This window comes from Pollicipes pollicipes, unplaced genomic scaffold (assembly GCF_011947565.3).
Source record: "Pollicipes pollicipes isolate AB1234 unplaced genomic scaffold, Ppol_2.1 Scaffold_3447;HRSCAF=4054_pilon_pilon_pilon, whole genome shotgun sequence".
In the NCBI taxonomy this organism is placed as follows: domain Eukaryota; kingdom Metazoa; phylum Arthropoda; class Thecostraca; order Pollicipedomorpha; family Pollicipedidae; genus Pollicipes; species Pollicipes pollicipes.
This window is the reverse complement of record NW_023596297.1, coordinates 19,433,869-19,461,119: the sequence shown is the minus strand read 5'-3', so window position 1 is coordinate 19,461,119 and position 27,251 is coordinate 19,433,869. Positions and strand designations below refer to the sequence as shown.

General features: G+C 56.0%; 2 protein-coding genes and 1 long non-coding RNA gene across 3 annotated transcripts; 1 reads left to right on the top strand and 2 right to left on the bottom strand.

Annotated features, from left to right (window-relative positions):
- The first annotated feature begins 2,823 nt into the window (after positions 1-2,823).
- On the top strand, positions 2,824-15,261 carry LOC119092250 (lysosomal Pro-X carboxypeptidase-like). The gene is given in 12 exon segments (XM_037215221.1): positions 2,824-2,837; positions 7,575-7,668; positions 8,249-8,389; positions 10,269-10,379; positions 10,381-10,439; positions 10,441-10,554; positions 11,822-11,844; positions 11,847-11,978; positions 12,870-13,039; positions 13,614-13,781; positions 14,286-14,555; positions 14,896-15,261. Coding segments are annotated over 12 exon segments (1,455 nt in total). The 3' UTR covers positions 15,055-15,261.
- A 1,690-nt stretch (positions 15,262-16,951) lies between these two features.
- Positions 16,952-20,945, bottom strand: LOC119092249 (gastrula zinc finger protein XlCGF7.1). Its single transcript, XM_037215220.1, has 7 exons — positions 20,925-20,945; positions 20,754-20,831; positions 19,867-20,037; positions 19,239-19,397; positions 18,573-18,710; positions 18,075-18,146; positions 16,952-17,409 (listed from the first exon to the last, which is right to left on the bottom strand). Exons 1-7 carry the CDS (start codon positions 20,943-20,945, stop codon positions 17,341-17,343), a joined length of 708 nt encoding a protein of 235 aa, XP_037071115.1. The 3' UTR covers positions 16,952-17,340.
- A 349-nt stretch (positions 20,946-21,294) lies between these two features.
- LOC119092744 (uncharacterized) lies at positions 21,295-22,502 on the bottom strand. The gene is made up of 3 exons (XR_005093539.1): positions 22,448-22,502; positions 22,009-22,113; positions 21,295-21,485 (listed from the first exon to the last, which is right to left on the bottom strand). It is a non-coding gene; the product is annotated as an uncharacterized LOC119092744 (long non-coding RNA).
- Positions 22,503-27,251: the final 4,749 nt, after the last annotated feature.

Sequence of the window (27,251 nt, the reverse complement as noted above, 5' to 3'; positions counted from 1 at the left end):
TCATAGCACTCCCGGGAAGCATGGCTGCACTTGCAAAGGACAGTCGTCCGTTGAACTGTGTGGCACACTGCCGCGGGCACGTGGCACTGCTGCTATATCACACGATAGACGTACGTGGATGGTGAACGCGACACCTTCTCAGAAAGAACGCGAACGGCGGAGTAGGTGGAACAGGTGACACAGCGGGCACACGAACTTTTACGGAAGGTTTTAACATTTCGCCGTTGCAAGATACCTGTCCTGGTCATCGTCCACAATGGTGTCTCTCACCATCAGCACGCGTGATTACATATTAGACAAGATTGCAAGTAAAGCGTACGAGAGCGCCGAGTCGCGGAAGAGGGAACATTCTGTCGTTCCCTTGATTTTCATATAAAAAGCCTGCTTTGAATTACGACCCCATTCCACTGTGCCCGAGACAGGACAAGTTTCCAAACGCGGTCAAAGTACCAGCAATGCAGCCTGAACACCAAACAAACACCATCGCCATCGGTTCAGCCCGGATTCTGAATCAAATGGTATTCTAGAAAATCGCGTCCCTGCTTGCTGTGGAACGGAGCGAACGACTGCATTTGCCCACAATGGAATTCAATCCCAGCCTCGCCCACATTTCCACACCCCCTCTGAGTAGACCCACCTGTCAGCTGACGTCCGTGGTCGCTCCTCGGGGCAGCTGGGCGTCCGTCACGTGCCGAGACCTCGCGCGAGCACCGCGCCCGCTCCCACCTCGAACCTGTCTCGCGCGCGGCGCCGGCGCGACGACTGTGGCGCGGCGCGGCACCAGCTGAGCAGAGGCCGCACGGCGAGCCCGCCCGGACGCTTTTTCCACTGGGTAATTGATGACGGTGTCGAGAATCGATGAAGTGGCTTGCCGGCGGCCGCGTCGGGACCGCCGCCGTTGTCGATGACCCACTTTGGCCCGATAACGGGTCGGCGAGCGATTAGCGCCGCTATCGGCCACTCCCACCTGGCGTTATCGGCCGTATAGGGTCCCGGCGCACGGCGCTGTGTCAGCTGGCGTCGTGGGCGGCAAACGCGACGTGGCACTCCTCGCCGGCGTCGCGGTGGTCCACCGCGGTGGCCCCGGCGCCGAGCTTAGGCTCTTATCTGACAGCTGAACAACTGCGACCCCGTCGGCGTGATAAGCCCAGCATCCGTCCTGCACTCGCAGTTCTCGACCCTTCGCCGGTGCAATTCGCGATATCTGTGCTCGCCCTTTGTGCGCCACCTTCGACCTCCACTCTGAACATCACGAGCGCAAACCCAAATCAGAGGCAGACCTGGAGGTGGGCGGGCAGGGAAGGTTCAGGTTCCGTCATCAATCCTCCAACGATGCTCAGAGAAGGCTGCTAGCATTCCAGAACATTCAAGCATTCCAGAACCATCATAACCATCCTGATAGCATTCCAGACCATCGAGCCATGCGGCTCCCCTGCGAATACTGCCGTCGGGTCACAGTTTGACGCGCGGCGCTCTCGGTGCAGCTTTTACACTGCGTAGCGCACGATTGCGCTCAATACCGCATGCATGACTGGGCTCGGGGTCAATAGTTCACGCACTGCGCAGTGCGAGGGTGGTTCCACCATTTCAATATGTAACCAATGCACGGGTTTCACCGTGTATGGATACGGAACGGTTGGGCCATGCCTGCCGCGTGTCTTGTCAGGGACGCGTGGCCAAGGGGCTGTGTTCTTACCAGATGTTGCGGAATTTCTCATTAATTTGGACAATATTCGCAGAATTTCAGACGAAATTTTTCGTTTAAAAAAACAGCAGAAAAACTCTGCCACGCGTCTGTCTCCGCCGTCTGATTTATGCTCGCCACGCATGCGACGTGCTCCGCACTAATTGTGGGGTACCCGTCAGTGTATGGACGAGCCTGCCGTTGACGGGCGGTGAGAACGGTAGATCCACGGCAGGCCTTCGCTTTCCAACGGTGGCTCAGACTGGAGTCCGATGTGCGCCCCACCCGTCACCCGCGCCCGCCGTGACGGCCACAATGGTACGGTGACGTCATTGTGACGCACGCGCCGACGGCGCGTGACGGCCCCTCCAGGAGCGGGTGTCGCCGTGTTAGCGCCAGCCGATATCTGCCAGCGAGCTGACCGGCTGTGACTGGCCGCGTCCAGGAGTGGAACGCGCCGCCCGTCCGCTCTGGACGCCCCAGGCCCCACGCAATCGGCGGCTCGATTTCGCAACCGGCCGCTCGCCCGATCGGAACAGGTCTCGGGCCTGCTCCACAGCCCGCGCGCCCCGGCCTCCGGCTCCCCACATGCCCTTGCGCACCGGCTCGCGGCGCTCATTGCGTGCCGGTGCGGACCGCGTCCGGTCCGCGCCGCGCCGGCACCGCCGCACGCCGGCTGATGAAGCGGTGCCGATTCGCGCCCAGCTGTCCCGACAGGGCCCGGACAGCTGACGGCCGGCCCGGTCCGCGACAGTTAGGCCGGACAGGCACGGGCCGTGTCAGGCCGGCGCACGGCTGTCCGCGACAGGTCAGCGGCACGCCGACAAGCTTAGACTGGCCGACCGGCGCCCCCAAGCGTCCGCGACAGTAGCGGCCCCCCCCCGACGGACCAATTGGACGGGCCGTGTCAGCCGCAGCACGCGTCCGCGACAGTTAGCTGCCGGACAGCTGGACGGGCCGGCCGTGCCCAGCGTCCACGACAGTCAGCGGCCGGACAGCTAGACTGGCCGACCGCGCCCAGCGTCCGCGACAGTCAGCGGCCGGACAGCTAGACTGGCCGACCGCGCCCAGCGTCCGCGGCAGTTAGCGGCTGGATAGCTAGACGGGCCGGCGTCAGGCCGCAGCACGCGTCCACGCTGATGTTGACCACAGGGTGAGTCCTCAGCGGCGCACTCCACCCCGATAGTCCACCGGGCGAGTCTACGCGGCTGTCGTCTACCGGATGTGTCCACATTGCTGACAGCCGATGAACTTCATTCGCACATCCGATGCATAACAGAGGCACTTCCCACTTTCTCACACCGCGGTTTTCCCCACATCACCGACATACACACCCAATGCGTGCGCTGTAGCAGGTTTACCGATGACGCCCACTCCACTGTTCGCAGAGCGACGGAAGTGTTCACACAGACACCGCGGACACCACGGAGGACCGCAGCCGACGCCGGCAGGCGATGGCTGGCGCCGGCCACGAGGCGGCGTGCGTCCCGGTCGCCTGGAGCGGTGGCGGGCCGGCCGACCGCCGGTCACCGAGTGATAGATCAGGGTCACTCACCGGTCACCGAGTGATGGATAAGATCACAAGGCGGCGCACGTCCTGGTCACCCGGCGGCAGCGGCCCGGCCACCTGCCGGTCACCGAGCGACAGATCAGGGCCACCCGCCGGTCACCGAGTGATAGATCAGGCCACGGGGCGGCGTACGTCCCGGTCACCTGGGGCGGCAGCGGATCGGCCGACCGCCGGTCACCGAGAGACAGGTCGGCATGAAAATGATTAAACTGATACCCGGGCGGACAGCGAAACACGAAAATGACAAGTTGAAGAGTGTGCAAAAATTGCATTGTACGGGGAAAATTAGGAGAACAAATTCCGACTTGGCAAAATTGGAGTGAGCACGCGCTCGTTCCCCAGTGGATATACCAAGGCCTTCGCGTGGGCTTTGGATGAGGTCGTGCGGGTGCCTTGGTTTGTTGGATGTGCCTACGTCAAACAGCGCGATGTGGTATCCCTCCAGCTATGAGAGGAAAAAAAACTGACGACCGTGCATTGAAAAACCTGTGTGTGCTTGGAGCCGTATTTTGGACAATACTCATGTATACTTCATGCACACCCGTGTATACTTCGTCCAGCCAAAATCGCATTTACGGTGTTCTACGCTGAGGGAAGTAGTTTTGCATTCAGTTGAAGGTGCTTCAGCTCTCCAATTTTGTTGTCTAATCACTTTGAAAGGAAATCACGTTCAATACCTGGAGAAATTACATGTTGCTTGAAAGCTGAAGGCATTTTGTCATTTTACTCTGAATCAGCTCCCGACGTAGCAAAATTAGGCGCCGCCAATGCATTACTACTCAAGCGAATGCTGGGATTTGCCCAGCGTTGTTTCTTATTTACGTTTTGAGCATGACGAACCCGACCGCCTACCGGATAAACTACATGGTCGCATGCCATGGCTTTCCCCGTCTCACCGAACACACGCACATAGACAACACACACACATATATACACAACACACACACACATAGACAACACACATATATACTACACACACACACATATATATATATATATATATATATATATATATATATATATATATATGTATGTGTGTGTGGTGTGTGCGTGCGTGCGTGCGTGCGTGTGTGTGTGTGTGTGTGTGCGTGCGTGCGTTGCGTGCGTGCGTGCGTGCGTGCGTGCGTGCGTGCGTGCGTGCGTGTTGCGTGTGTGTGTGTGTGTGTGTGGTGTGTGTGTGTGTGTGTGTGTGTGTGTGTGTGTGTGTGTGTGTGTGTGGTGTGTGTGTGTGTGTGTGTGTGTGTGTGTGTGTGGTGTGTGTGTGTGTGTGTGTGTGTGTGTGCATGTATGTATACGATCCACGGATCCCTTCATGGGTTTCCCTCCGCCTGAATGCCTCGTTTGCGGGCCTTTGTGGCGCGCTGTTGCCCGGTTCAGCGTAGCGTTGCGTGCTCTGTGCCTTATCGTCCATTACTTCGTGGAGGTCACGCACTTTGCAAACAAAGACCGGCCGAGCGCATGCGGTTTTTGCTTGATCTATGGTCGCAATCAATGGACTAGAAACCTAGCCAGAGCACATACAAAACCAGGCTCAAAAGCGGCTCTATTTCATGTGGGTGCGTGACAAGAGCCACACCGTGACTTGATCGTCGAAGCGTATAGTTCGGGGCGCCGGTCATTGTAACGTACGCAGCCCCGCACGGAAGTGCATTGAGGCGTTTCAAGCCTTAGCTGACTTCCGGGACCAATCGTTTCTAACCGAAGGCCTGGACGCGTCGCATCGGTCTCCGGCGGCGCATGCGCAGGGCCGAGGAAGTCGAGTGCCCCTCCCCCTCAGGATCTGGTCTCTCGGCACATAGCACGGGCGTATAGAAACACTGGAGGAGCGTTCTCGCCAAAGCACTGCGAAAGACCGCAGAAACGTGTTGCCTTAGATCAATTTGTGGGTTACCGGAGCTTACAAAACAGCAACATGATTTGCTCGGCACACAGTTGTATAGAAAAGGTAACTATCAGAAGCTAAATTTAAAGGTGAAAACTAAAGCCAAAAGCTATGTGGCGGCGGGGGCGGAGGGCGGGGGGGGGGGGGGGGCACGTCGATGCCTTTCATAAGTTTCCGCAGGGACAGGACCTGGTCAGATGTACGCTCCAGAATGGTGCACCTGAAGAAGGCTAATGCCATCCTTTTTTCTTACTCACGAACATCTTTTATGTTTTTTTACGGAATGAGGGCTCTGACGAGCTAGCCAGGCGCGCTAGTATCGCCATACTCTATTTCAGCTGACGCAAAGGTCGAATAGGCTAGCTGAAGTAAGCTTTTGAAATGATCGGGACAAAAATCCTCTTCTGGCAGTGATCACGTGGCTAGTCGAATGTCTTTATGTGAGGCTCGCTGAAAACCAGTGAAAGGCACGAGAGCTCATATGAGGCCAAGTGGGGTCACCTACATGTCACGCGCTGCGCCGGTCTTTGACACCACCTCGGCAGAGTATCATGTGGGGCTGTGGTGGTGCAGGGTTAGAACACTCGACTCTGGACCTGTCGGTCCTGATTCGAGCTCCTGCTACCGCATCCTACGTCATACTCGATAAGGGCGTCCGCCTCGAAATGGTTCTGGCAGGCGGTAAGACGTAAAGCCCCAATTATCGTTGTTATTTTGCCTCCACAGAGTGCAGGCAGTTGTGATAAAAAATGGAATGGGGTGTCAACATACATTACCGTGGTATAACACAATCTTGAAGATGTACCTTGTCAGTTATCTATGCGAAGGTTGAGTATGTGTGTACTTAATTTTCCGAACTCTTCTCACAGCCGTACTTATATCGCTGACCCCGGATTGACTTCAGATGACCCCAGCTACCTTTTCTGACCTTGCGTGTGATACGGGTTATTTTTGTCGTTGAGTTTGAGGTTGTTGTACATTGTTATCCTATGTAAAAGAAAATACTATTTCTGGTCAAAAGGGCAGAGGTTTACAAAAATCGGGTGTTTGGGTGACTATGCGCCCATATCCGGGGATTACAAACATATATATATATATATATATATATATATATATATATATATGTATGTATGTATATTTTTAGCCAATATCAGGTGTGTGGTCTCCTTGATCTTTCTAAATTTCCAGTGTTACCCTCTGTCGCCCTCAGTGCTGTTTCCTCATCCCATGCTCATTTGTGATCGTACCCTGACCATGCACGCTCCACCACGCCTAACGTCAGTCACAGCCGGATGGTTGCCTTTTGTGCTCTTTCAGCCCGACAAACAGAGGTCGACTTGTTTCTCTTGTGTATGACTTGCCCTGTCACAACTGCAAGGAATATCGTTTTTGCGGCTCTTTGTATGATCCTTAGGTGTTGGTGGTCTGACTTTGGTAGATCTTCTCATGAGCATTGAACTCCTTCTAAAGGCTGTCCTGGTGGTAGGCGGTTCAGATTCTTCTGATTTCCTCAGTCAAGCCATCAAGTCAAAACAGTCTAAGTTCTTCACGCGTGCGGGGCTTGGTAGTGGCTACCTTATCTACTCCGGACTTTCTCTCCAGCACAGTCATCGATGTGAACGCCTAGCAAAATCTGTGCCATTTTTGCCTTTCAGTCGCACTGGAAAAGTTTACAAAGCCAGGTACGTTCTATGCTAATCTTCACTGGCCTTAAGTGATAATTGCCTGTTGATGGGTTACGGCACCATGCATCATTTCGCATGAACAATGTCCGGCGGAAGATTCCTGGAAAACTCTGGCGGTTGAGCGCCATTGTTAACTCACTGCAACGCGGCCAACCAACGGTGCGAAGGCGCCCGAGCTTGCAGCGTCAATACCATCGCGCCCGAAATGGCATCACGCGGTGACGACACACGCAAGAGGAATGGCGTTTCTCACTGCAGTTGACCGGCTCGATCTCTTAACATCAGCTGTTCACACCGTCATATTCAGGACATCCTCGTGTCTGCAGAGCTGATCATTCAGCTGACGATAACGGCTGTCCCCTCTGGCCCCGCTCTTTTTCATTGTACAGCGGTCTGTGCTGGCTGACCACAGGATAAACAATTCCAGCGTGACGTCGACGAGCCGTTGCCGTTTAAACGCGCACAGCATACGGCATCCTGGAAACCCATCGATGCGTGCGAGGTCATCCCTCCGGCGTCCTCGGCGGGGTCGACCTCTGGTTCAAGCGCACCTTCATTGCCGCCACGCCGAACCCCCCCGCGCCCTCTCCAGCGAGGCTGAACGCGCCCCTGCCGCCGCCGGCTATCTTATGGCGGAAAGGAAATCCGACCCGACGGCGTCCGCTCTGCGCAGGGGGGGGGGGGGGGGAGGGAGGGTCCCGCAGCCAGGCCGCAGATTCCGCCGGTCGGCAGTGTCCGGCGCCATACCGGCAGGGGATGGACATGTGGACGCCGCTGCTGCTCGCGTTGCTGGGCGCGTCCCGGGCGTTCGGGTACCGGCTATGAGGAACATTGGTTCACCACGCAGGTAAGTGCGTGCCGGTGTGTACTGGGCAGGCGGACAGGCCTCCATCCACTGCTTTATTCACACAGGTACGCGCGTTAGGCAGACGAACGTTCTGGTCTGGTGTTGTGAACTCAGATATCTTCCAGAATTTTTATCGGCGCCATCGGAGTGGTAGGAATTAATTACTGTGCACCACGTTATGCAATTGCAGGAGACCAACGGTCGTAGCGCTCTTTGGGTGTGGTACTCGGTTGCATTGACATTGCACTCGGTACTCGGTTGTAAATTGATCTTAGTCTGGAGTCTGGTTGATATTTGCATGCCTGCAGAAGAGAAGCTAGGGACTCCACCGACCACTCCCGCGTGGCGTGGCGTTGATGTTTATGGATAAACAAACCTGTGGCGGCATGAACACTGTCAAACAGCACCACAAGGTTTCAGGATAGAAAAGTAATTCCAGGAATCTCAATACTGCTACTTTGCAAAGACTTCCTCGGTACCTACAGGTAGCTTACTATTTGCAGATTAAGTGCACAGTCAGTCGACCGTGAGTTAGCATCTTCAGGCGGCGTAAATCCAACCGTCTGTGGATCATCCACAGGTGGACCACTTCAGTTTCGCCAACAACGACGTCTTCAAGATGCGCTACCTGGTGAACGACAGCTGGTGGGACGGCGACGGCGGTCCCATCTTCTTCTACACCGGCAACGAGGGTGACATCGAACTGTTCCTCGAGAACACGGTATGCCGATCGCCGGTCTCCCGACGTGAACGCGTCGGGAGGGACAGCCACGACACTTGTGCGACGGGATCGGGAGGCTGTAGGTTCGAGGCCCGTCGTCGCCCGTATTTTAATTAGCGCTGGTGCATTTAGGGGATGTTGATCTTAAATGCTGCAGAAGTGTCAGTGTTTTAAAGTGATAGATACCAGTGCTAACGCCGAAACCTGTTTGAGAATGGCGAAAACGCTTTGAAAACAACACGGCGAGGGCAAGTCCAACTCCCTATTTATTACCTACGCACGACACCTGCTACCGTGCTTTGCATCAGGACCTCATACGTCGGGTGGCGTGAGGCTTTAGGACATCACGCACCGGGTGGAGCGAGGCATCAGGACCTCACACACCGGGTGGCACGAGGTGGGGGACGTGCCACTAGCAGAAAGACCTGGACCCGCGATCATCACGCCATTAAAGTGTGACGACATTAACAGCACGCCCGCCACGGCCTTCAAAAAGGTCTTGGCCATCAACCAGAGGTAGTCATTGTCAGCTTTCATGCTTTTTCACACAACTGTCCATCATGGAATGGGAGTCTGTCGTCATGACGTAAGCCACGTTGAGAGCTGCACAATCGTTGGCTATTGCGCATCGGGGTCTCCTTTTCCTGATAGTCTTATCAACGTGTTTTTTCTTGAAGGGGGATGCAATCCATATCCGACTACGTGTGAAAACCCGGCAACTTTGCACCTTGCATGTGTATGAAACTCTGATTGTGGCACGGTGTGGACAGTGGGTATGTTGGAATGAAGCTTCCTGCCAGATGGCGTACTCACGCCGCACTTGACAATGATGGTTCAGCTTGCAGTGGGAGCAGGCGGTGAGCTGGGGTGGGAAAGAAGCGACCTGCTTTGGATGCTGCTTTTTGTGTAGTGACAGAAGGTGGCGCTCTCCCACCGGCGCACTGCGCACTGTGCACCGCCATTTAAACGTCCAGCTTTACACACACGCACGCACGCACGTACGCACGCACGCACGCACGCACGCACGCACGCACGCACACACACACACACACACACACACATACATATATATATATATATATATATATATATATATATATATATATATATATTATATATATATAGACCTGACTAAGCAATATAATGGTAATGCAATACTGAAAATATGAAAACAATGATACAATGATGCAACAATGACGTCTGTAGACAGCTTTTTCATTTGAAAAAAATGCATGGCATTGCCAACCGACAAAAAATGTTTAGGCTGCCGCAGCAGCAATCATTCCCTCCCATGTATACAGATATTCAGTAAACCCGTATGAGCGCACTGGGTGAATGCGCTGCGTATGGTTAACATTTTGATCGGTCATATCAATGCGGTCTAACACATTTGCACCACTGACGTAAAGCCTCCTAGACTCTTCTTTTGCTGGAACTATGATTGAACTCTTTGTTGGGTAAAGACTAGGCATCTAGTTTAAGAAAAGTAATGATTTATTGTACAAGTTAGACCGGGAATGAGGAACTAGCAAGCTCAAAGTGGGTTCGATGTGATGTGAAATCCAAATCTTACGCCGCCAAGTTCATCATTCACGCAGACAGAGACGGAAAGGACATTGCTCGTTCGGGGCGATCCCATGCAGCTTACATGGGTGGGTGAGGTAATATCGCGGAAATTGCAGACGAAATGCTGGACCCGTTTTTCATCAATGTGCATCAAGCAGGTTATAGAACACTCGCCATGTTGCCACTTTACTTTCCAGCTGCAGCCGTCAGAGGCCTGGGCGGTCACGACGGCCATCGACCGCACGCCCCTGTGTTGACCTGCGGGCTCGTCCTGCGGCGATCATGACGCGCCGCTGACCATCGCCGCCCACAGGGGGCCATGTTCGACATAGCGCCGGAGTTCGGCGCGCTGGTGGTGTTCGCCGAGCACCGCTACTACGGCCAGTCGCAGCCGTACCCGAACGTCTCGCTGTCGGACCCCAGCGCGCGCCGGCTTCCTGACCTCGGAGCAGGCGCTGGCCGACTACGCCGACCTGCTGGACGCACCTGCGCGCCACGCTGCCGGGGGCGCAGGCCAGCCCCGTCATCACGTTCGGCGGCTCCTACGGCGGCATGCTGGCCGCCTGGTTCCGGGTCAAGTACCCGCACGTTGTCCAGGGGTGAGGGGAACGACAAGGGCTGCGCGCTGTCGCCTGGTGTGCAGGGTGTGGTCAGTGACCTCCCGGCCTGTCATTGGGTTGTGGGCTACTTCATTGGGTGTGGGCTACTTCACGGCCAGGGGTGTGGGTTCACTAACCTCTGGCCTGCGGACGTGGGTGCGGGTCTACCCAGGACACCGATACTGGAAGGTTCGGTTCCCCACTGACCTGTCGGAAGGTCAGCGTGACGCAGACCCCTACGTCGTAAGGTCAGGAATGCTGACACCTTCCGGCGCAGGAAGCAGCAATCCCGCCGACCGCTCCGGCCACCGCAGTGTCTGAGGGATGCTGGCCCCTTGGTCCGGAGGTCAGTGTCACACTGACTACTGCGCAGTTGAGAGTCGTGTTCACTGCTTGGCGAAGGATGGGGATGGGACATCATCGCCCTTTTCACTGAATATTCGACACTCTAATTTCACTTTGGGCCTAGTGAGGCGGTATCCTGAGCATAGCTAAGGCTAAGCTTAGTCGTTGGGCTGTAAGGTATGGGCCTGGTGCAAGCGGGGCGTACCTCTCAGGCACTGCCTCTGGTTCTGCCTCCGCTCAATCGGCCCCTGGCGTGTCTCCTATGTACCCATCCTGGACCTTGACCCCCATTTCGAAGGTCTGGTCAGCTCAGATGTAGGTCATTAATACAGAATGGGGTCAAAGTTTGCGACAAACACCAGGCTGGTGCAGGGTGGGGCAGGGCGGGGCTGATGACCGAGTATCGGTGATCGAAGGAGAATGATAATGGAATAGCCGGGCTGATAATCGATCCATGCCTATTAATAATGGACACTAGCGTATCAGAAAATGTGAGAACGCGAATTCGGAAGGTTTAGCTCAAAGACGGGGGTACAATTTAAGTGTATGCGTCTTTGTACATGCGTTTACCTATCCGGCCGTTTAATCTACCTGGCCAATGGTTCGCTTTGTTAACACAGTGCGCATTTGGGCCAGCGCATGACGAAGAAGAAAGTACGTGAACTGTCCGTTATCTTGTTAACGCAATGCACAGTTGAGCCAGCGCATGGCGAAAAAAGTACGTGAACGTTCCGTTTATCTTGTTAACGCAGTAACACAGTTGAGCCAGCGCGTGGCCGAAAAAAAAGTACGTGAACTGTCCGTTTATCTTGCAAAAAGAAGAAGTGCACGAGACAGATGCAACGCCTGCATGTCGCGTGTTGTTCACAAGACCCGCGGAAGGCTGCCGTCCTGGCTGGTCTGTACACTGGTACCGTTTCAGGGCGATCGCGTCTTCGGCACCGATCTCCAGTTCACGGGCATCACGCCGTGTGAGGCGTTCGGCCAGGTGGTGACGCGCACCTTCGGCAAGGAGGGTGACATGTGCCCCCGCGTCATTCGCAAGTCCTGGGACGCCATCGACCGCCTGACCGCGGACCGTACGTCATCACCCGACGCCCCTCCCCTCCCCCCCCTCCGAGCACGCAGGTGACGTGCGGGGGGTGTAGAAACTCTCCACAGATGGGTGGGGGTGGGGGTGGAGGTGGGGGTGGGGTGGTGGGGGGGTGGGGGGGTGGGGGGTAATACAAAGCTGAACCCCCATCCATCCCATGTAGTCACCAAACGATGAGCATTAAAAAATTGGTTAGCAACCTTTTTTTAGCAAAAACGTAGCAAATTTGTACTGCAATATGGCCAGGGCTTGCGAGGCCGTTTTTGCCAGGGAGTGTGACCATCTACCCCTGGCGCATCGCTCCCCACGCGATGCGCAGGGACAGTGCCGCACTACGCGTGACGTCAGACCCGCGGTCATGACGTCAGACCGCGTCTGTGTGGTCAGCGTGCCCGTGCCGGGGCGTTCCGACTCGTCTCTGGTCGTGCTGCCGGTGGCTGGCACGGCGTCATCTGGTGTCCGCCGTCCGGCCGCCGCCTGCCCCGCCCCAGATGGGACCCCATTATGTGCCGGTGCCTGGTGTGGCGTGGCCGCCGCGAGCAGCCGGCTCCGGTTGGGCCTGCCTCGAGCTGGCCGTGGCGGAGCGCCGGCCCTGGGGACATGGCGGGTACCCCATGTCTCCCAGGAGCAGCGCGAGCCAGCGTTTAAACACTCACCTCGGCCGTCGTAGCGACAACACAGGGAGGGTGATGAGACCGGGCGTGTCGTATGTCGGGACCAGTGGGACACTGACCCAGGGCCGGTGGGCGTCTGACCACCCACCGAAGTGCGATGGCGGCACTTGGAAACCACGCTGCGGGACGCCAGTCGAACCTGTAGCGGACGCGGTGCGCTCTGATGTGCGTCATCTCCACCCTACGTCTGCCGCCCTCCACAGAGGAAGGCATGGACTGGCTGAGCGACGCCTGGAACCTGTGTAGCCCGCTGAACAGCTCCCAGCTGACGGACTTCAAACAGTGGCTTAACGACATGTACACCAACTTCGCCATGATCGACTACCCGTACCCGGCCAGCTTTCTATCCCCGCTGCCCGGCTACCCCGTCAAGGTGTTGGTTGCGGATGAATCTGATGTATTTGTATCGGGTTTAAATTGCTGATGAGCGGAGCTCGACTTTGATTGTACGGAATACCTGGTAACGAATGTGCTGGTCTTGTTCGGGTCTCTCGGTCAAATTCGCTACCTAGTTTTAGTCAACCTAGTTTTATGACCTAAAATGAGAATGTTTGATAAGGATGCTTGTGCTGCTGAAAGTGCCAGTCGATGCAAAGAGACGGTACATGTGTCGTGCGGAGGACGGCCACCCGTGGCGGCTGTCCCGCCTGACTCACCGTCACGCTGGATCCAGTCCTGCCGGCTTACACCCTGAGTTCCGATTACCAAAACATTCACCGATGTGATTACCACGTGCACGAGCTCCATTTCACAATGGTAGTGGGCTTGGTCCTAGACTTAACATGTGGGCAAAAAATCGACGTGGTCTGTCCGAGCCTAAAGGCCTTCCCTTAGAAGTGCGATCACCAATGACGCGCGCGTGTCACTCTGTTTCATCGTGGCGTCACGTTTGCCATCGGGCGTGGCGGAATGGCCACTAACTAACGCGCACCTCCTGCGCCGCTCAGGTGGCGTGCTCCTACCTGCACGACGACCACGGGAACGACGACCGCGCGCTGCTCACCAACATCTACGACGTCATCAACCTATACTTTAACTACACCGGCGCCGCCGACTGCGTGGATACCGGCAGCCAGGGCACGTCGTCCCTGGGCGACGACGGCTGGGACTTCCAGGTGAGCGGCCGATGGCTGCCAGCTGCTGGAGCGGCTTCCTCTCGACCCGTCAGCTCCCCGCGGCCCGCGGTCAGCGCGGGTCGGCTCGCTGACAGCTACGCGACTGTCCCGAGCAGGTGACCGCTGCCAGGTGCTGGCGCCACCTGGCGCGCCAGTCGCCACTTTCGCCCGAGTGTCTCATTGTCGCATCAACTCGCGCGCGTCACATGCGTCCTGGAATTCGTTGTCGCGTCGTCGGACGGACTCCCACGTCCCGTAACCATCTGGACACGCACTAGAGGCCCGTCAAGTTTCCCCGATACCGAATAAAGGACTGTCGCTACAGACTGTGCCCCCAGTCGACCCTTTCCCTCACGGACCACAGCACCATCCCTCCCCGACACGTGACCCCCTGCGCTTGACCTCTGACCTCCGCCGCCATCTGCCTCGCGTGAGCCCGTCAGCTCTCCCTCTTGCCGCCCCCCCCCCCCCCCCAGCACGCAACCCCGCGCCCTTCTGCCACAGGCCTGCACGGAGATGGTGATGCCCATGTGCTACGACGGCGTGGCGGACATGTTCGCACCATCGCCGTGGAACCTGGCCGAGTACACGGCTGCCTGCCGCGCGCGTCACAACGTGCAGCCACGCCCGCTGATGGCGCCGCTGCTGTATGGCGGCCTCAATATCACCGGCAGCAGCAACATCGTGTTCGCGAACGGCCTGCTTGACCCGTGGTCGTCGGGAGGTGTGCTGCGCTCCCTCTCGGACTCGCTCGTGGCCGTCATCATCCCGAACGTAAGTGGCCGGCCGGGGTGACCTCGGGCCGGCTGGGTGGCCTCAGACTGTCCGGGGTGGCCTCGGGCAGGTCGGGTGACCGTGCCCTCAGGGCAAGCGCATGCGACGGATGTGTTGCCTCGTTATCTGCTTCACGCACATTGTCAAATAACCGCAGCACCGGCTGAGCTGCCTGTCACGTGATCCTGCTTTGCCGACCACCGTTGTCAAGAGGGGTCGCGTTGCACAAGCGGGTTCGATGGCCGTTGACAGCGCGCTGTGGGATGCAACCCGGGTGTCCCTGTCCCGTGTCCGCCCTGGTGAGGGCCCCGCCTGATCCGGCCGGGCGTCCGCGTGGCAGGGGGCTCATCACTTGGACCTGCGCGGCTCGAACCCGGCCGACCCGCCAGACGTCATCGAGGCGCGCCGCGTGCAACGCGAGTTCATCGGCGTCTGGATCAAGCAGTACGAGAAGGTCAAGGACCGCAACGCCTTCAATGCCGCCAAGAAGCGGTGGTGAGGCGGCGGTAACAGGGAGAGGAGCTGTCGCACGTGCGTTTAGAGACCTCACTAGACATAAGGATGGGTGAGCCCGCTCTGTGTGACGGAGGAGACCAGGATTTTGGTTTTTACGGTGCCAAATACCAATTCTTGACAAGGATGTCAGGGCACCGATGTACGTTCCGTGCTGATGAGTGTGGTGTCGGCCGAATGATAAACGCTTTTTAACGGCGACATGCACTGTTCCGAGAGTATACAAAAGACCTGACTGCCGACTGGTCTGGTTTATAAACCGCGGAGTCTTGCGTGTCGCACACAAGCACGTCCAGCAGCTAACATCGCGGAGATCAACGCCCTGCATCATAGGGCCGGCTGTCAGCGCGACGAGGACAGACGGCCCCGGGGGCGCATATTGCGTCACAACTACTCCACGCGAGCCCAGGTCCGCCAGCCGGCCTGCGCACAGCACGCAGCAGCGTTCACTACGACCCACAGCACTGAGAAACAACAGCAGGCGTCCGTGGCTTCAGGCCGCTGCGTCGGCGCTCAGCATTGGGTAACACATTGCGTCACCTAATGATACGCTCGCCCGCCGCACCGCCATCGGCAGCAGCGCCGGATGTCGGCACACTCGACTCGGTCGCCGCCGACAGCGCACAGGCGGCATCCGTACGCGGGATCGACGTCATCACACGGCGCACCGACGAGTGACGCGACACGGCGTGCTGCCTGGGTCAGGTTGGAGGGGTGCGACCGAGGCATTCCACGACCGTGCGGAGGGACGCTGGAGAGAGTGCCCCGGTGAGGCTCAGCGGAGAGATCGTGGCGAGGAATACTGGAGAGTGCCTTGGTGAGGCTCAGCAGGGAGATCGTGGGGAGGGACACTTGGATACTGGGAGAGTGCCCTGGTGAGGCCAGCGGGGCGATCGTGGGGAGGGATACTTGGAGAGTGCCCTGGTGAGGCTCAGCGGGGAGACCGCGGAGAGGGACAGGGATACCAAGAGTGCCCTGATCAGGATCAGCGGGAAGGTTCGCCACATGTATTGATTATGGCGAGAGCCACTGCCACGGTGCATTCACGCAACACGCAGCAACACACAATGGACGAAAATAATACATCCAAAACATGGACAGCCTCAACAAACGTCCGCGGGAAGACCAACGCTACGCGAGGATATCGAGCAGCGGCGGATCTCGACCCCGTGACTTCGTCCCAAAACTCAGAACGAGGTAGTTCACCAATCATAATGGTGTCTCAACCTTCCGAAACCTCGTAGACTTCGTATCAAATCCACGGAGGTGCTAGAAGCGCATCACCGCGGCGAACCAACAGCTTGTGTGGCCAAATGTACCACACACATCGTAACACCAATGCCATTATGACAATGAAGCAAAAGCTGACATGACTAAAAATATCATGCAAGTGCTGCGACAGCCTGACTTTCGATCCCTCCAATGTTTACCCAGTTCCATACCTTATTGCAGTGACCCGGGGCCTGCCAAGCTCGTTACAGGTGCTGGTATACAGAGGGCACTGACGCGGGGGAGGGGGGGGGGGGGGGCACTACCACCGGCCGACAGGGACCAGCCCGGTGATGAGGTCCGCGTCCACTGTGGCAATATGGTTGTTCCAATAACTGGAACCCGAGGTGCACACGTCAGCCGTACCAGAACGACATTTGAACCGCAAGCAGCTGTTGCTCCGGCTGACAAACCATCGTGAGGTTGCCATCCCGACCCTGAGGCCTGCGGCATGGCCAACCCTCGACGGCGGCATCAGTTCGTGACGTAATGCTGGGCACGCCACGGCATGTCACGACACGGATCACGAAGCTGGGCTGTGTCACACGCGGAGCAAATCACGACTGGTGTCACAACTGCTTCCTCCATCATGTTTCGTGACGTCGCATAAGCGACTGTCGTGTCGCGAGCCGATGTGTCGTGACCCGACGAACCGCGACCTTGGGCCATGTAATGACATGTTTCGTGACACCGGACCATATCACACGTCCCGTACCGCTGACCGGTCACGACAGGCTTCGCAACACTCAACGCGCCGCACATGTAGTGGCGCTGTACTTTTTCTCGTGCCTCGAAGCGCCAGCCTAGGTTTCGTGACGCCGGGCTACGTCACGACAGGTTTCGTGGCGCTGGGCTATGTCACGACAGGTTTCGTGACGCTGGGCGTGTGCCAAGTTCCGTAACGCCGGGCTGTGTCACGACAGCTTTCGTGACTCTGGGCTGTGTCACGATAGGTTTCGTGACTCTGGGCTGTGTCACGACGGGTCCCTGATGCTGGGCTGTGTCACGACACGTTTCTGACACGCCTCCCTGGCTGCTGGCACCGTTCACCGTGGTCTTTGACCAGGTGACTCTGTAGACCAGACGGGGCAGTGTGAAAGATGGAGCGGGCACCCGTACGGCGGCGAGGCGATCAGCGAAGCGGGTGGTCGGCCACCCTCTCCAGTGCCCACATCAGATGACGCACACAATGAACAGCTGGATGGAAGTGGTCATGGGGACCGGCATGTGAGGCAGAGCCGAGAACTAAAGCATCTCGATATCATGCAAGCTTCGCGCTAATAGTAGTAATGCAGCCACTCATTACAGATGCAAACCATCTCTGTGGCACCGGACCCACGGGGAGCCAAGGCAGCAGCCATGACTTCCCTTTTCACCTACAATGGCTTTTATCTCGTCGAAGGGCATGAAATGGCCTTCCATGGTATCCACAGTGAAAATATTTTAAAAGGGTCCCTCTCCAGCCCAACAATACACATTTTCCACCATTTGGTTCTCTGCACTCATGCTAGAATACGGGAAACCGAAATACCCCTTCCCCGCACATGAAGTCATCCCCCAAAACGACCACATTCCCATGGGCTGTCCAGGCCGCGGTTCACTGATCACAACACCACGATATCCACGCCACCCCGGTGAGCGAGGTCCCCACGCCACATCTCTCGGCCCGGGCCGCGTCCACGTCTCCTGCGATGATCGTCGGCGCGACACCCTCCCCGTTGGGAGAGGAGCCCTTACCTTGAGACGATCGGCCCGGTGAAACTGGCGACTGCAGCAGTGGCAGACGAACCGGCGTTCGCCAGAGTGCAGCTGAAACAGCCCCGAGCATCAGGAATGCTGCAGCCGGATGGCGGCCGCGACGCTGACTTGCGACCGCGAAACGGCAGGTTCGCGCCCCACCGCGAGAAAATTTTCATGCTTCCGCTGACGTCAGCGCGGAGGACCGCAAGGCTTCTAAGCTCAGCTCCAGCGATGCTGACACATAAACCGTACTACACTGTTTGAACGCGGTGCAACGTATTGCTGAACCACGCGACACAGGATCTATGCGCTGAGTGGGCTACAGCAAACTGGGCAAGAACCTGGCACAGCTGAACACATCAGACCTGTCTGAACTGCTGTCCAGATTGGCGACCGCACATTAGCCCTTTCCAGAGGCCCACATCCACGGCACTCTCTCTCGAGCGCGCCCGGACGCGCCCCATGAGCAGCGCCGTCGGCGCGCGTGGAGCGCACCTTCAGGTGGGTGTGCAGGTTACTGCTGGAGCTGAACGAACGGCCGCAATGGCGGCAGACGGGGCGCGGGGCCCTCTCCTGGTGCAGCCGCTGGTGGACCTTCAGGTAGTCGGCCCGGGTGAACGACTTGCCGCACATCTGAGGCAGCACGCGCACGTGTCGAAACGAGCCCTGCGGCGCTGACCAACACAACATCAACTGAGGCGAACGCGAGACTGCGGGCACAGATTCGTGGCTGAATACTCGGTATTGCTCGGTTGAATACGGCACTGGTTGTACAACAGTCCAGCGTCATGTGTATGTGCGGGGCCGATTCGCACTCCCTCTATGGCCTCTGCGGCCAAATCGACCCACAGAGGCCGGGTTGTTCCTGTATATAACAATTACACGCAGCAGCCACAAAACACCGACGGTTGCTACTGCATCCCGGTTTTGAGTGTGGGACACGAGAGAGCAGCAACAATTCTCACACCACCGGCGTCTCTCATTGATGACACTTCCCCCACCTCTAGCGGAAACATTATGCACATCAACTGGAGTGGACAACCGCCCACGAAACCTTCAAAAGTGCACCTGAAAGTCTCAAGATACCCGGCGGCGCGCGGCTCTCGCGGGCAACTACGGAGTAGGCAGCGACGCACGACGTGCCACGACGTTGGCCCTGACCTCACAGGTGGAGGCTCGGCTCCGCTGGTGGGTGTCCAGGTGGCGCCAGAAGGCCTGCAGCGTCCCCAGCTGAAGGCCGCACAGTCGGCACAGCAGCGTCCGCTCCACGCCGTGCGACAACCGCACGTGTTCCGTGAAGCCGTGGAACGACGACAGCGTCTGAGGGCGAACCGGACGTGGCAGCCCACTTCGGACCATGTAACACGACTCTCGACTGCTGATCCCGACGTAAACCGCGGCAACCGACTCTGAACCGCGGCAATCGACTCTAAACCACGGCAACCGACTCTGAACTGTGTGATCTGAATCTGAATCTGAACCTGCTGAACCCGACTCTGAACTGCTGAACGCGACTCTGAAAACGCTGAACACAAATCTGAACCGTGTAACTCGACACTTACTTAAACGAGTTAGACGACTGGGACGGGTGGGTGTCATGTCCCAGGATATCTGGCATCATGCAATGCTTCCCATAATATCTGGCACCATGCAATGCTTCCAGGAAGCCAACGCAAAGCTACCCATGGTAAGGAAGCTTTTGACAGGCTTGCAAGCCAGATTCGCAGCCCAACACATGTCCGGCAAAGCCAATCGTAAGGCGGCCGGCCCACGCTGTGGAAAGACACACCTCTGTGCACAGTGTGCAGCGGTAGTTTTTGCCGTGAACGTTCTTCAGATGCGCGTCAAGCGTAGCCTTGGCGGCGAACGAATCCTGACAGAAGCAGCACGGGTAGCTGGGCCGCCTAGCAGCGACCGTCTCCGCTGCGCCGTCCGTAGCCGCCGCAGCTGCGTCGGCGGCCTGAAGAGGATGCGACCGTCAAATGCACAGGCGGCAGCTGCGCAGGGAAGCGGGCCACGTTACATAGGCCGACGACACAGCTTTGTCGGCCTCTCCTGACTTAACCCCGACCGGCATGATGCTATGTAAAAGATAGAGATTATCGAGTTGCGTTCCCTCATAACGAACGTGAGTTAACCGTGATGATTTAGGGCACATGCCTACAAGTGCAGAAAACTGCTCTAAAATTGGAGCCCGCCGATTCAGAAACAGCCACATGTGCCAGGCATTACAGCTCTCTTTTAGAGCACCTCCAGGGATCACGCCAGGAATCACGTGACAACAAGGAGCCAAAAGCCCAACGGACCCACGAGCATGCTGGGGGCAGGATCTGCGTTGCTTCCCACTGTCGCAGCGCCTGGCTCACGGCTGGTGCGGCGCCCGGCTCACGGCTCACGGCTGGCGCAGCGCCTGGCTCATGGCTCACGGCTGTCGCAGCGCCTGGCTCACGGCTGGCGAGGCGCTCGGCTCACGGCTCGCGGCTGGCGCAGCGCCTGGCTGACGGCTGGCGCGGCGCCTGGCTGACGGCTCACGGTTGGCGCAGCGCCTGGCTCACGGCTCACGGCTGGCGCGGTGCCCGGCTCACGGCTCGCGGCTGGCGCAGCGCCTGGCTCACGGCTCACGGCTGGCGCAGCGCCTGGCTCACGGCTCACGGTTGGCGCAGCGCCGCTGCTCACCTGGTCTGGGGCACCGGGCGGACGTCGGCTCGCTCCAGGCCTCCGGACCAGCCGGACCACGTGCGGCGACCCTGGCTGCTGTTGGCCGGTGGCCGCCGGGCGCGGCGGAGTCAGCGGGTCTGGCCGCAGCGGCGAGGTCGCGGCGGCCGGAGGCATCAGGGCTTCAGTCACCGCCACCGGGACCTCCCGCATCGTCTCAAGAGCGGTATGGGGTGCAGTCCGGGCGGCCACGACGGCAGCGGCCGACGCGGTACGCATGGGCATAGCGGCCTCCGGTGCGTCTACCGGCGCGGTCGCACTCGAGTCACGTGACGCCGACCCCGGCGTCGTCACATCACGCGCTGGCGACATCCCAGGAGCCGAGCCCCGCCCGGTGGCAGCCAACGGCTGCGCCGTCAGATCCAGCCCCGCGGAGACACCAGAGCCTCGCCGGCCGCCGCTCTCCTTGGTAGCCCCGCTTGGGGCCAGCGCGTCGCCATCGCCCGCCGCGGCGACCGTGTTTAAGCCGACCCCAGTCGAGCTCACGGCTTTTGGGGCCGAGACCAAGGGCAGGGCGGGGGCAGTGCCACCGACGGCAGTGGCCGGGGCGGGCAGGAACGACGGAGAGGCCTCCGCCGGGGCCAGCACCGTCACCAGGTGTGACCCGGCGTCGCGACGGGGGGACGAGACGGATGGAGCGCCGACGGCGCACGCGCGCCCTGGGAGCGGAGTCGACTCCGGCCCCGGCGGCAGCTGCGGAGCAGACGGTACGTCAGATGAGCGAGGCGATGAGAGCACGCGTATGCACGCGTTGGTGAACAATGTCGAACAAGGGGGAACACGCACCACTTAGTGATCATTGGGCCAGGACGGATGGTACGATGTCAAACTGACGGATGTTTTCCATGATTATCCGTGCTCTCAACGTAAACAATGTCCCATGTGTGCAACAGCTTTCCTGGTCGCTCACTATGTTCATGCTCACCTGATTTGATGCCTCTCAGTACTGCACAACTTCAATGGCCTGCTTGTTGCTTACCTACATATCAAAGCTTCTGCTTGCATCATGCTGCAGGAATGAGGCCTGGTGGCCAAAATGGTGCAGCGCCACTGTTATGGACAGCAGCCATAACAATAGGCTTATGATGGTTAATAATAGACCCACCCTTCCTTCTGGTGGCATACAATATATCCTCTGTGCTGCCAGTCAATGCCATCTCGATTGCTGTCCCTGCCCCTGTCCCGGTCCCTGTTCTGTGACAGCCAAGCCACTGACCTCTGCTGAAGACCACATGGACCGCTGCTGTCCGTCACCGGTGGCAGGACATGGCGGGTCCACTGCTCCCTCCGGCAAAATGCCCTCCAGCATGGTCAGCAGCCGCTGGCCGCAGAACACAGAGCACACATCAGGTGTCCATCACAACAGGGGAGAGAAGTTGAAGGTGGCTGCTGCCTTGAACATGTTGAAACCATGTTGTGAGTCATTTCTTGGGAATGTGTTTGGATACCAACAGCACAAATACTATGATATAATTCATGGGTGTGCATGAATCCTATCCTGACCCTAAAACAAAATAACAGGGTTTATTTGAATGATAAATGACAGCAAGAGTAGCATGACATTACCGCATAACCATCCAATCAAAGAGCACATAAGCGTAGCCTTATAAATTATCACCACATCATGCTGAAAGGCATAATAAAAACTGCAGTACCTGAATGTCTTCCAGGAAATTTTCATAGATTATGAGAACTCTGTGTTTGCGCTCAACGTCAAAGTCAGGAACAAGGAGCTGCAGCTCATACTGGGCTAAAACTCCACATTCTGAGAGCTGAAATGCAATGCCAATGAATCATTCATATTTTTTATGAACACTGATAATTGCCAAAACATAACACTTCCAGGAGCAATTCTACTGAGGTGGGTTATGCGGACTGACATTTTCATACAAATTGTGAAAAGCAGTGCTTAGCAAAATTAGCAACATCATGCTATAAAAATGACGAAACAGCTTCGAACAGATACGGAAAAGCTCACAAAATGGAATTAAAAGTACAAAGCATCCAACTGGTATTATTAGGTCTACAAGTGCAGCTACCAGTTGCATTGCAATCAGCTTCGCTAATCTTAGGCTTACGGCACGCACCCCGCTGAAAAAGGTGTCAATCTTCTCTGCTGAGGAGGCTATAAAGTCCAATGTTGATATCATGGCGGTGGTGCATTGGTTGTGGGTTATTTCTATCAAGGAACCTCTTTTGCACTGTCTACCACTAGGTGGCGGGCGGCTGCCCGCCCGGCCATGCGGCGGCAAGGTGCACCCGAGCAAGCGCGGACGCTGCTAGCGACCGGCCGGTTGACACTTGCCAAGTCCGAAAACGGACCTCCCTGTAATTGCCCCCCCCCCCCCTTCCCAAATCTGGTGTAAGCGTAGCACGTGTGCACTTGTGGTTGAGAAGCAGAGCTGTAGCGACCAGAGACCAGAGCTGTAACGGAGCTGTAACATCGCTTTCGGGACTATTCGCATGCCTTATGAGGCGCCACTTCGGCTGGATTGCTACGGCTGGAGTCCAGTACGGGCCTCCCTGCAGGCGAGATGCCAAAACGGCCAAAATGGCACAAACATGGCGCGTGTGCACGCATGTAGCACATGGATGATTCTGTCCACCATCCTATCGCCTCGGTGATTGAAAATGCCATTGTAAAAGCAGCTTCGGTAGTAGTATTAGTTACCGATTGCCCCAATCGAGAAATGCATGGGTCTCAAGTCTTGTCTTGTCGAGTCCTGTCTCCTCAACCTTCTCCCACACCATGGCTGGGGGTGGGAGAAGGTTGAGGAGTCCAGGAACCCCTTGGGAGTAGCTCTTTTCGGAACCGTGAAATCTAAAAAATGGCCATACTAAATAAGAACCGAAATATTGCCAAATACAAATTATGACATTGCCGTATCAGCGTCCAGCAGTCCAAGAAGCCCTCTCTGGTAAACTCGTGGACCCCCTCTGGCCGCTCAGTCGGGACATGCGGTTAAGTCATGCGTCAGATTTCGCGCCAGGTAGTGGTCCAGAATCGCCCAAGACAAAAGGTCATTGTAGGTCAAGTCGATCGGATTTGCCATCGAAAATTAGCTTCCGTGCGTGTCCCCGTTCGCTAACGACAGTATCATGGCAGGGCAATGCGAATACACCTTCAAACATACTTATGTCTCAAAAACATTGCCACACCAAGTGCTCATATGCATCGTACATGTTTTCGCGATTGACGGTGACAAGTTATTTAGGTGACTCTTTCGGTGAAAATGACAGCATACCGTGCAACTTTCTATTTCTTGTGAAGATTGTCTAGACTCCGGAATATCTGGCCGAATTATGACCAGAGTGGCATAACGGGAGAGCTTTGGCACCCACAGATCGGAGCGCAAAGGTGTAGATTCATGTAATGTTACGCTCAGGAAATATGTGGTGGAAAGTGATATCCCTTCTGCATATGTGTTGTACGTATGTTTAAGTTCCTACGCTCGCTGTATGTCTTAACCATCGCCCTGATTCGCCGTTTCGCATAACTCGGACTGGGGGAGAGAGGGGGTTGATGCGACCCTCTCAGGGCGCTTCCAAGCTTATAAAGATAAAGCTTGCCAAGAAGAGCAGCATACTGTTCTGAACACGATCTCGCGGTTTGTACTAGTTGTTATGTTGTGACAAGTCAAAGGTCGAATTTTACAGAGAACTGCACTTTGTAGCTTTATTTTATGTTGACGAGAACAAGCCTTGCAGTGACACGAACCTTAAATTGGTGTGTGTCTTGTTAAACTCTGAGTGCATGCTGTAGTGCAATTCTCTTGCCGCCCACCGCCTGAGCCAGCCATAGATCGCAGTCGAGCGCTCATCACAAACTGCCGCTGCTCCGAAACCAGCAAATCTAGGAAAACGTTTTGGTATCAAAACACGTGTCATAATCACCGCCTATCATGGCGAGGGTAAAACGTCATGTTATTGCTGCGTTGGGTATCGGCAATGATTTTCCGTGAAACGATATTCCTCATTTTGCTAATAACTGAAGCCATAGCGGGCAAAACAGGAAAAAAACAATGCTTGCTCCCTTCCATAATTGCTTGCTCCTAGCTTGACCTCACGCTGACCCCGTCCCAATAGACCAAGTCTCTTGCAACAAGTTGCGCTCTGTCCATGGGCTGGCGCTGAAAGGTTCCGATGCTCGCGAAAATTTCCCCGTCCGAACAACGAGAACATCTTCGTTGACGCGCCAGACTGTCCGCACGCGTTTGGCGGCAGGCGGGGTGGTACGAATGAAAATGGCGCGAACGGTAAGATGATTGACAAAGGCACCCGATGGCTGTTGTCGCGTAAGACGAACTGCAGTGGATGCATAAGACCGAAGGAAATATGACAAAGATACGGGTATGCAATTTAAATGCGATCATAATAGTTTTCAATATGTTCAGCTCCTTTCATCATCTCGCTGAGTCTTTGATAATGGAAGCAGGAACACACAGTGCGATTACGGCAACCCCAGTGTGTGCGGAACGCTTCAAATGCTATTGGAGCGGGAGATGCAAAAGTGTAGGCGTTAGGTGACAAGTAGGCGATCGCGTGTAGCGATACCGAGACAAATGTCAGAACATCATGTTATTGTCGGTATCTAGCGGATTATTGGCCAGTAGGCAGTAGGGCGGCGGCAGCTTCTGCCATTTAATTTGACTTTTGCGCCATTTCAGGCGGAGGCAAGTTTTCTCTGAGGCATGCCTCGGTGAAGATGACAGCATACCATGCATTTCTGTTTCTTCTCACATTTTTCTAGTCTCCGTCGTGTCTTGCCTAGTTGTAAACGGAGTTATATAACGGGGTATATGTGCTACTAGAATTAGGGTGCGAATGTGTAAATCAATATCACGTAGTGCTTAGAAATATGTGGCTGATGGTGATGTCCCTTCTGCATGTGTTTTGTCGCACACATGTGTAAGTACCTACTCTCGCTGTCTCACATAATATTTTATCGCTGCTTTTGATATCGGTAGTGATGTTTCGTGAAAAGATGATCCCTATTTTGCGAACAATTGCAACCATGTGAGGCAAAAATGTTTGCTTACTTCCATATTTGCTTGCTCCTTGTGTCATCTCATACTGAGCCCGCCTCCGAAAACCAACTCCCATGCGACAAGTCGTGATCTATCTGGGGTTCGGTGCAGGACGACTACGGCGCGCGAGAAACTCAAAGCGGGAAACGTTCCCGTCGGACCAATTATGAATGGCATAAGAACATTTTCATCCACGCGCCAAACTTCACGCGCTGGTCAACAGGCAGGCTGGCACGAACGAAAATGGCTCGATCAGCTGATCGGCCAAGGCAGCCGATGGCCGTAAACGCGTAAGTCAGAAATCAGTGAACCGTGCTCCGCATGAGGCCAAGGGAATTATAACCACGACACACACACACACACACACACACACACACACACACACACACACACACACACACACACACACACACACACACACACACACACATACACACACACACACACACACACACACACACACACACACACACACGCACACACACACACGTACATATATATATACATATATATATATATATATATATATATATATATATATATATATATATATATATATATATATTATATAATGAATGTGGTAACAAACGTTTTTAATATGCACAATTCGTCTCATTGTTTTGTTACGTAATTGGTAACGGAGGTGGGAACACCGCGTGCTCGGGGCAAGGGCAGCAGAGAACACTTTCAACGGTGCTTATTGCAAATGTTCTTGAAACGGGATGAGCGATGCAGTATGCAAAAGGCGTCTAGCAGTGGGCCGTATGTAGCAACACAGCGTGCGAACCTCTTCGCGTGCGTACCTGAACCGCTGGTGGGTACCTGTTGACTTGAGGGAAACATGCGCTCAGAGCCTGCGTGGGGATAGTTTAGAGGTAGCATGGCTCAGTGCACATGTTTGGTGCGAAGGAGGCGCCAGCTACATAGGATGTACGAACAACACTTTTCGGAACATAGAGTTGGGTTTTGCAGTCATAAACACAGCACGGTGTATATTCAGACAAACACCAAAGTGATACAACTAGGGCTTACGCGAGGAGCTGAATGACAAATTAGGAAGAAATAACGGGCTAAGCTTTGAGGCGATGAGGCGATGAGGTGTGTCTCGTCAACCGACCTTGACCAATGGCAGATCCAGAGTGGTAGGGGGTGGGGGTTGCATGGGGCTATGCCCCCTGTCTCTTGGTGTGAGGGGCAATTAAATATCATGGTAAAAGGACAGCAAAATATTCATTTCGTATCCACCTAACCTTTATTTTCAAAAGCCCCAAAATTTCACGGGCACCACAAATGACCACAAATATTGATTTTCGATAGGCACTGAAGTCCGAGTACAGCATAACCGGCCCAAACTCTCCATTTTCCGAGGGCACCAAATTTCGAGGATACAGCAGTATTGTGCCTCCTACCCTGACGAAATCCCGGATTGGCC

Excerpts from the sequence above, each read along its gene's own strand:
- LOC119092249 (XM_037215220.1), bottom strand. The coding sequence starts at position 20,945 with ATGCGGGAGGTCCCGGTGGCG. Across the intron at positions 20,832-20,924 it reads TGCGGGAGGTCCCGGTGGCG|CAGCCAGGGTCGCCGCACGT; the intron begins GTGACTGAAGCC and ends ACCGGCCAACAG. Across the intron at positions 18,711-19,238 it reads GCCGAGCCTCCACCTGTGAG|ATGTGCGGCAAGTCGTTCAC; the intron begins GTCAGGGCCAAC and ends GTGCTGCCTCAG.